Source organism: Seriola lalandi, unplaced genomic scaffold (assembly GCF_002814215.2).
Source record: "Seriola lalandi dorsalis isolate HSWRI2012SDOR001 ecotype SW California unplaced genomic scaffold, Sedor1 jcf7180002054200, whole genome shotgun sequence".
Classification (NCBI taxonomy): Eukaryota; Metazoa; Chordata; class Actinopteri; order Carangiformes; family Carangidae; genus Seriola; species Seriola lalandi.
In genome coordinates, this window is record NW_019524753.1 from 1 (window position 1) to 7924 (window position 7924).

A 7924-nucleotide genomic window follows, 5' to 3' on the forward strand; every position below is an offset into this window, starting at 1 on the left:
TATACAGTATGCTTTCTTAGAGGATTTAACAAAGTGCACCTGTCCTTTTCTGGGGCAGTTCAGATACAAAAATAAAGGAGAGCTTTGTTAGCAGTAGCTATAAGAGACTAAACCTTCCTCAAACACACTCCACATGAGTAACTTGCAGCGGAAACATCCCCCTCACGCTATTCAAACAGAAAGATCATTGTAGTCGTGTCACATGAAAACAAACGGTTTGCATTGTAGAGCTCACACCTGAAGTTTTTCTACACTAAGAGAAATTGGAAGCTTGGAGCTGAATTTCAAGCTTTCTAACCTGGTGTTGTAAACACTGCTTGAAGCTTTTGTCTCTCTTGCCACTCTCTCGCAGTACAACATTAACTTTTTATGATAATTTTCTTTGTATAGAACAACACTGTGGTGGTGGCAGACTTCGGGCTGGCTCGGCTCATGATTGATGACAAGCATGAGGAGAAGTTGTCGCAGGGTAAACTGTCAGGTCTGAAGACGAAGCCCGACCGCAGGAAGAGGTACACTGTGGTGGGAAACCCCTACTGGATGGCTCCTGAGATGATCCATGGTATGATCTACTGGGACACTTTGATATAGATGTATTCAGTATACCTATTTGCCCCTTCTTGAGATATCTAAAGAAAACTGCAGTCACTGCAGTGCTGCAGTTGTTGAACGTATATGGCATTCCTCCTAAATACTGATAACATTTGTCCTTTTTCGTTCTCAGGGAAGAGCTACGATGAGAGAGTAGACATCTTTTCCTTTGGTATCATGCTCTGCGAGGTAAGTGACCCTCCGCTCTCTGCAGTAGTTAAACACCTAGGATTTCAGAGAGGTTATTTAAAAAATGATTTCACAAAAGTTTTTACAGTCTTAATTTGGAATAAATGTGCAAAAATTATAAAACAAGCTGTTTTTTCCTTAGTAGTATGTTGAACTGTCACTTACAAAAGTCACTTTCCTTGTCACTTAACATTAAATACTTTAAACCCCTTTAAAACCTTCTGGAGTCTAAGATGTTCCTGCAGTTTTACTACGCACTTAATAAGGCCAATGTTAAAATTCAGCTATAATTTTGCAAGTGTTTTCTACAGTATTCAGTTCATTTTATGAGTATGATTTTCCATATTTCTGGAGGAGCTTTCCAGAGCCCTGGAAAGTAAAAGACGCTTACTCCCTGTAAGAAAATACCAACCTCGAAGTATGGTAGGCTTTAGGCCTGGAGTCACACCATCCAGTTTAGTTCAGTCCCAGATTATGACCTCCCCAGATGGACACCATTAGCCAGTGAATAGTGCAGGGATTAGAGAGAGCAGAAAAACAAAGTTGTCTTGATGTGGCTTCTGACAGGCAGGCACACAGTAGTTGTGGTATGTTGGGAACGATCAGCTTCAGTTTGAAGGGTTTACTTGTTTTCAACAGATCAGCACTGGAGGACTCCCTTCAGAGAACCCTCCTATGACTCCTCCATCTTTAATTCTTCTTACTCTTTGTCTCTTTGGTTGTCTTGCCCCCTCCAGATAATCGGCAGGGTGAACGCAGACCCAGACTACCTCCCCAGGGCGATGGACTTTGGATTGAACGTGTCTGGTTTCCTGGAGCACTACTGTCCCCCAGATTGTCCCCCTGCCTTCTTCCCCATGGCTGCTGTGTGCTGTGACCTTGATGCAGACAAACGGTCAGACATCTGCCATAGATTCACACTGACATCTTACTGTACCTAAAGGGACAGTTCACCCAACATAAACCTTTATCTTTTTCTTCTCACTCAAAGTTTCATAGTAATTTGCTGAGTTTTGCCCCAGTATTGTATTCAGTTGTATTGATTTATTTTTTAAACTCAGTAGCAAAGTTAGCAAAGTCTTTTTGGTTGTGAAAATATAAATGATAGGTAATAACCTGCTTTCTTAATCCGTAGACCTGCTTTCTCCAAACTGGAGGAGTGGCTGGAGAACCTGAAGATGCACTTGGACATTGGTCTGCCCCTGGTGTCTGAAGTGGACCAGCTGCACAAGGCCTTCTGGGAGAATCACAGCATCATGCGCCCTGAAAACGGCCTGCACACCCACCCCGAACAGCCAGAGCAGGACTGAACACAACCGGAGGAGTGGGAAGTTACGAGTTAACCCCACCAGGGCAGCGACTGCCTGCCTCAGGTGGTGCAGTGGCTGGAGGAATCCATGTTTGAAGCAGATGCAGCGGGCTCAGGCTGGCTCAGGCTTAATGAACAGACTCAGGGGGAAAATGTGGATGTGAAAAGCCACCTGTGCGAGATGCACTCACACACATACACATACACACACACACACATACATTCAAAGCAAAATCAAGAGACATTAACTACGATAGCTTGATTCTGCTGCACCCGAAGCTAAAGTGGAACATGTCATATGCAATCAGACCCGACTTAGAAATCATGACTCAACTCTTGAATCGTGTAGATTTAACATTAGAGGTCATACTATTCAAGAATACTTACTGTAGTTACTGTAGTGTGTATATTCATGTGGATAAGGTAGTCCAAAAAGCAAGGCACAAAGCAGACCTTCAGCCTCACTTTGGGCCTCTACAGAGTACATTGTGCACCACGTGTTTCTGTGTGAGTTTGGTTTGATTTTGCTTTTTGGTTTTGATCTCAAAACTGAACTTCTGAAAAATGCAGAGGAGAGGGGCCTGTCAGCCTCTCACGACGCAAAGGTTGAGATCAACTTGCTGTCCACTTGTACAAGTCAAACAAAACCTTTCAAGCTTTAAATAGCTCACTGAAGAGTGCATGACTGTAAATAATGCTGTCAGGTTAGGTCCTGGTTCATTGTGTCCCTCTCATCTCAGACCTACTTGTGTCTGTGGTGCTGCCCCTCTCCCTCATTTATTGTGTAGCATTGACTTAACACTGAGGTACACATCTTTGGCATAAGTTCGGTACGTTGCCTCCCCAAATTTAAGAGCTGTTAGTGTATCTCAGTCATGTTCACGTGGCATCTTTATTCATGCATTCATACCAGTGTAGATAGCTGGCAACATTGTAAATGTTTTAAATAGTGTAAATGTACAGACATATTTTATATACGTATGCTACATTGCCATATTTTTATTGGCCGACCAGTTGAAATTAAGGAGAGTAAAAGTTTGACTGCAGTTATAAGGGCACAGCCGATAGTTTTATTGTTTATTGTTTCTACATTGTCACTATTGGGGCAGGTTAGAGGCTTTTAGCATTTGAGATATGAGGAATCTTATCACCATAACACATCTCCGACCCTCAGTTCAAGCTCAGTAAATGTTACATCCTGTCATTTCCCTCCATCAAAAAAGTATTTCTCCACTTTGGATCGGCCCTCTTGGAGTTTTCATGTAGCTATAGATGTGTGCCGGAGTATATCAAATTATTGGAAAGGGTTTTGTTGCCATTTTAAACTTGCTGAACTGAATCTGCATCTCATGATCAACAAAAATTATGTGTGATATGATGATTTTTGAGGGCAATCGATCTGTTATTAATTATTCACTCTCGTCTCATGTACTGTACAGTGGTTCAGGTGTGGGGATAATATCACCAGGTACTGTCTCATCATGTCGGCTGTCTATCTGTCTCTCCTCCTGTGGATGACCCACTGTTTGTTTACATGTAAATGCTAGCTGTAAATATCACTGTATATACGTGTCTGTCCTAACATCTGTCTGCGTGCATTGCATAAATATGCGCACTCCTCAGAAATGATCTCTTCCTCTGGTCAAATTTCTCTCTTGCACCTTCTAACATAAGATTTCTGTCTCTAATCTTTTTTTATTTCCTGCTGTTGTTTTCACGAGCTGCATGATGCACTACGTAGGTCTGTTCAGCTTCTAAACCAAGCTATTTTTGTCTCTAAATATTGTGATTTTAAGTAAGAAAACAAAGAATGGAAAAAAAAGTCAACAGAGAAAGCGAGGCTAAAAAGGAAATGAGAAAAAAGCAGCATTTGTTTTTATATATAACCACTGAAATCTTTTTGTATAGATTTGAGTACTTTAATTTGCACTATATTACCAAATGGCTGGTTGAAGCCATGTTTATTAATTTCCTCTCGGGCTACTTGTGATAAGGAAATAAATGTCGGTTCAGGTTGATATATGAATGCAAGACACTGATAGAGCCTTTCAACTGTAAAAATGGGATCTGGGGAATTCATCCTCTTGATAGCAAACTGGACCACGTGAGGATACGTTTCTGATTATATAGATGCAATTTTTGTGCATGGTTCAGCTTTAAAAATGTTTTGGCAGGAGCCAGTTCGATCCCTCTGTGATCTTACTGTATGTAAAGTTATACATCTGTGGCAATATTGATTATGTTTTTATTTCTATTATTTTTAAGCAAAAGGCTCCAAAACTGTTAAAATACTTTCATGCCCAGTTGAATAGCTCCTAAGAGACAAGGTTTCCCAGTCTTTGCTACCAAGAGGATATGATGTCCCAGCTCTGCCTGCTGCCTACAGACTGGTCCTTTGTGAATGATGTTCTGTGTTGTTTCTGACTGCTTGGTTTCATATGTGATGCCCACAGAGGCTGCAACCACTGCTGCTGCTTCTGATAATAGAGCACTGGCCTGTCTCACCTCTCACCTCCTCGTCACACTCTTTTGGCTCAGGGCCGTAATTTTCTGGAGCTTACTTCACAATTCAGTTAATTCAGCAGCTTTATAGGAAAGCAGAACTCAACAGTAACAGTGCAACTCAAATAGCATGTAACCTCCTGTCAATGTATAGGCTGTTAACACAAAATACGCTTCTGTAAAACAAGCCCCTCATGGTTGATGTGTTCGTCCGTGGGCATGTACTGTACATGAGTGGCTTTGCCATGTTTCTGTCTCCATTTCCAGTCTGAGCCATGTCGAGCATGTTAGATGTGTCTGCGAGGACGTGTTGATGATCAATGAGAATGTTTCAGCAGCACTTCTTTGCAAAGGATCGTTACCTCTGAACAATGCTGTGCCTTTGTTGTAAGCTAGCCTTGCCAACGACTCGAAAAACGTGAACTGATTTCCTTTTTTTATGTATCATTAGTGCAAGCCTGATTCAAGTGGATTGAATATCATTGCTGATACTATGTTGTATGAGATTTCATTTTATTCTGTATCGTATTTATATTTTCCAGATCTCCATTGTCAGTTTTGATATTTTAATATTATATTCCTTTTTTTTGTCTTATTTAATTTTTTACACAAGCTGTGAAAACAATTCTGCACTTTAATCCTGAACGTGAACATTTAGACTCTGAGGAGGCGACTGTTTTTTTTTCCTTTTGTCACAGCTAAAAATAAAACTGTTGCTCCTTAAACAAACCAAAGACTCAAAATATGTGTTCATTAATGATGATGCCTAACTCAATCTCTGTTAATTCACGACATCTAGTGATAAAAGATCCCAAGAAACCGAATTTACTCAATCAATGGCCTTTTTCAACTACTGAAGCACACAGCTCCAATAATATGTGAATTCACACCAGAAGAGCACTGCATTACCTGGGCGGACAAAATGTGTTGGCCACGTTAACGTGGTAAAAATAGTGCTTGCCTCTGCTCAAAAAAGTATAGAGGAATTCATTAGAAATGTGTTTACACATCAGCCACAAGATGTCACTATCCGTCTCTGCTCTCCATTTTTATGGTGAAACAGAAAGCACAAGAAGCTCATGAGGTGTATAATTAAAAAACTAAATGCTGCTGTGATTTCCTAACCTTGTATAAGGTATGTACTGTCACTCCTGGTATGAATACTGCAAAGTAACAGTGATGGAAGAAGAAGAACAAGCACAATACTACGTTTGTATGTTTTTTGTATGTAAAATCTTCAAAGTAGTAACTACATTTGTCAGATTAATGTAGTTGAGTAAAATGTACAGTCTGTCCTTCTAAAGCATAAAGTAGATTGACAATGGACCCCTGAGCACAGACATGTAAAATCACTCTCAAGTCTTTATGGTCATTTTGTGTCTGCTTGTAGTTTTCTGTCTCTTTGTGGTCGTTTTGCATCTATTTATGGTCATTTAATCGAATTTCCAACAAGAAATATTAATGACCATTCCAAACAGTCTCTGGCCTCGGGGTCCCCTGACCCCTTGGGCCTCTGGGCCTGTGCCAGTAGGCCTGTTCAGTGAGCCATCCATGTTCAGATTCAGAAAATGTGGTAAGATACACAGCTGAAGTATTAGTTCCTCAATACTGTATTACAAATTATTGTTATTTAAAATAATCGTTATACAATTTTGTACTCAACTACTCTGAAACAGTACTGTACCTGGTACAATGAAGATAAAGACTTTTCCACTGACTTTATACTACTACTCTTACATCTATTACTACTGCTAACATTAATGATAATAAAATTATGCTGATATTGTAGCATATAAACTAAACCACCACATTAATGCATGGGGTTTTACAGCTGTCTTAATGATAAATCATACATACAAATATTCCAATAATACTCAAAACACTGTAAACACTGCTTCGAGTGAGTGAGCAGCAGAGTAGTATAAGTATTCAATGCAGATAAAAATTCCCAGTAAGTGTATATAGTTCACTGTACTAGTCACTATATTTGTTCATTTTCGCGATGAACGGTGCATTCTATTATTTTTCCACGCAGGTGCACGTGACCATTTTCCCATCTCATCCACGTGCGATTGTTTTCATTTCGAGGCTGCTGCTGCAGTAGCGGGTGTCTGTCGACGTCACCGGCCCGGCAGGCTGGAGGCAGGCTCGTCAGTCAGTGTTGCCAGTTTGGACGGTTTTCCCGCCGAATTTGGCTGCATTTTGTATCAGTTCGTAAATCTTTGCCTATTTAACAATTTTTCAAAATGTGAGGGAGGTGTGGACGGAGATACGGAGTTGTGTGAGGTGAAGGACAGCAAAGTAAATTGTTGTGGTTAGACCTGCTTATCAACACTAGTAAACAGCTGCATCAGAGACAATTAAGGTTGGCTATTGTAAAACCCTTACAACCCCAAAGACTCATAATTCAATCAAATCTGAGCACGCAAACATGATACATATATATTTTTTACATTCAGACTCACTTACACTTTCTGAGGATAGCCTACTATTACTCCCGAAGCATAGCAGATGAAGATGCTCCTTATAACTCCAGAACTAAAATATCAAAGTTAATTGTTAATAGTTGTCAGTACATACAACTGTACATAGCAAATTGCTAACTACTAACAAATAATTTGTCGTACTTAGTTCATTTTCCAAAAATGTTAACAATATAGTCTAAAAAGAAACGGGGTTCAAGTTGAAGGCCACAGATTACTTTTTGTTAGTCAAACCTGGCAACACTGTCTTCAGTTTGAACGACTGTGAGTGTGTGCTGCTGCTGCTGCTGCTGCTACCAAACACACTCACTCACACACTCACAGGGGGGACGGGTTTGTCCGGTCAAACGCAACACGCAGACTGTCATTACACCGCAGTTGTGTTCAGATTGAGAGGGGACTTTAAGGAAATACCGAAGAAGACGACGAAGAAGGAGGAGGACGCAGCCCTTGGCGCTTACTGAAACTTTGAGCGATGGAAAATTTGTCCAGCAACAACCGGTTTCGGTCCGCAATGTTCAACCACGGTGAGTACTGTACCAATATCACATCTGACAGTGTGTGGGATGTTGTATTACTCAGGCGATGCCCGTCTACTGTCTTAAATTACGTCTTGCCTGACCCATAGTTAAACCAATACATCTTCCATTTAAATTACTATTTTTATTACGGACACACGGGGGTGTACCATGCACCGTTAAAACGCATCACTAGCTTGATATCGGGCCTGTTTGGCTTCAAGTCAAATTTTATCCAGGTTTATAAACCGAAGATAAGGGTGTAGATTTTTATTATATGTGCAGAGAAATTACACTATCACAGGACACAGGTTACACTCGGTTCTGCTAAA

General features: G+C 40.5%; 1 protein-coding gene across 1 annotated transcript; it reads left to right on the plus strand.

Moving 5' to 3' along the window:
• Positions 1–390: 390 nt before the first annotated feature.
• On the plus strand, positions 391–5325 carry LOC111653417 (LIM domain kinase 1-like; the record flags this gene model as incomplete). Its single annotated transcript, XM_023404023.2, has 4 exons — positions 391–562; positions 725–780; positions 1518–1675; positions 1916–5325. Coding segments are annotated over 4 exons (561 nt in total), but the record flags the coding sequence as incomplete, so codon positions are not given.
• Positions 5326–7924: the final 2599 nt, after the last annotated feature.